The sequence below is a fragment of the Penaeus monodon genome, chromosome 30, assembly GCF_015228065.2.
Source record: "Penaeus monodon isolate SGIC_2016 chromosome 30, NSTDA_Pmon_1, whole genome shotgun sequence".
Lineage (NCBI taxonomy): Eukaryota > Metazoa > Arthropoda > Malacostraca > Decapoda > Penaeidae > Penaeus > Penaeus monodon.
The window spans coordinates 5,601,225-5,602,213 of record NC_051415.1 but is presented as its reverse complement, the minus strand read 5'-3'; the positions used below and the strand labels follow the sequence as shown (position 1 = coordinate 5,602,213).

Below are 989 nucleotides of genomic sequence, written 5' to 3'. Positions count from 1 at the left end.
TGTAAAGTTGATTTTCAGTTTTACTGAATCAAGATAAACCAAAGTATTTATTCAACACACCTGTGGCATCTGCCAGAGCCTCCTTCATTATCCTGAGCACCAAATCTACATTCTCAGGTGTACAGTTGTAGCCCATGAGACCAACACGCCACACTTTCCCTGCTGATGGGCCAAGTCCACCACTAATCTCAACTAGGTAACTATATGAATAAAGAAAGAGAGATATAAAGCATTAGTTTACATCCAAAAAGAGGAAAAAATATTGGTCAACCATTTCAAAACACAGGACAATAATTCAATATTTCAAGTCATATTTAGAAGACCATCAATAATGCCTTTATGGTATATGGTAAGACAAAATAGCATGACTTTTTGGGTCCTAAAATATATATTATGGCCCAAATAAGGATGCACATTTCTCTGCAAATATACATATATTGCTGTAAAACTAATTTCTGAACTGATATTAATTGAATACTTACTGCCATAATAGTGTGCCATTACACTATTTTATAATCATGCTTCTAATTTCTCAGACATAGCTACCAGTAAAACAACAACAATCATTTCCATTAATATTAACACCCTTACTTTGACATAAAGTACTTGGTGACTCTAGTCCAATCGACCCCTTCAGGAACACGGATAGTCGACACTGTGGGAGTCCTCTTCTTGGGGTCCGACACATACATCTCCAGACCAAGGGTACCTAGACCCTCATGAAGCTTCTTGGCACAGGCTTCGTGTCTTGACCACAGAGATTCTAGACCTTCCTCGCAGACTATAGCTAGAGCTTCCCGGAGAGCATACACAGCACTGATTGGGCCCGTGTGATGATATCTAGAGTGAAGCCAAAAAGGATTAGAATTTTTTTGTTGTTGTTTCTTTTTTAATATTTGAAATATTTAGATAATCATTCTCCTGTCTATTTATTTGGATTCATCAATTACTTTATTCCTAAACACTAAGACATTGCAATGGTAATGTGT

At 36.8% G+C, this 989-nt stretch overlaps 1 protein-coding gene across 1 annotated transcript in view; it reads right to left on the bottom strand.

Annotated features, from left to right (window-relative positions):
• The window catches only part of LOC119592490 (serine--pyruvate aminotransferase-like), a gene marked incomplete in the record, with an annotated part of 9,794 nt that overhangs the window by 1,148 nt on the left and 7,657 nt on the right, over positions 1–989 (bottom strand). Inside the window, 2 exon segments of the mRNA XM_037941330.1 lie at positions 61–200; positions 592–840. Of these exon segments, the coding sequence (XP_037797258.1) occupies positions 61–200; positions 592–840 (389 nt within the window).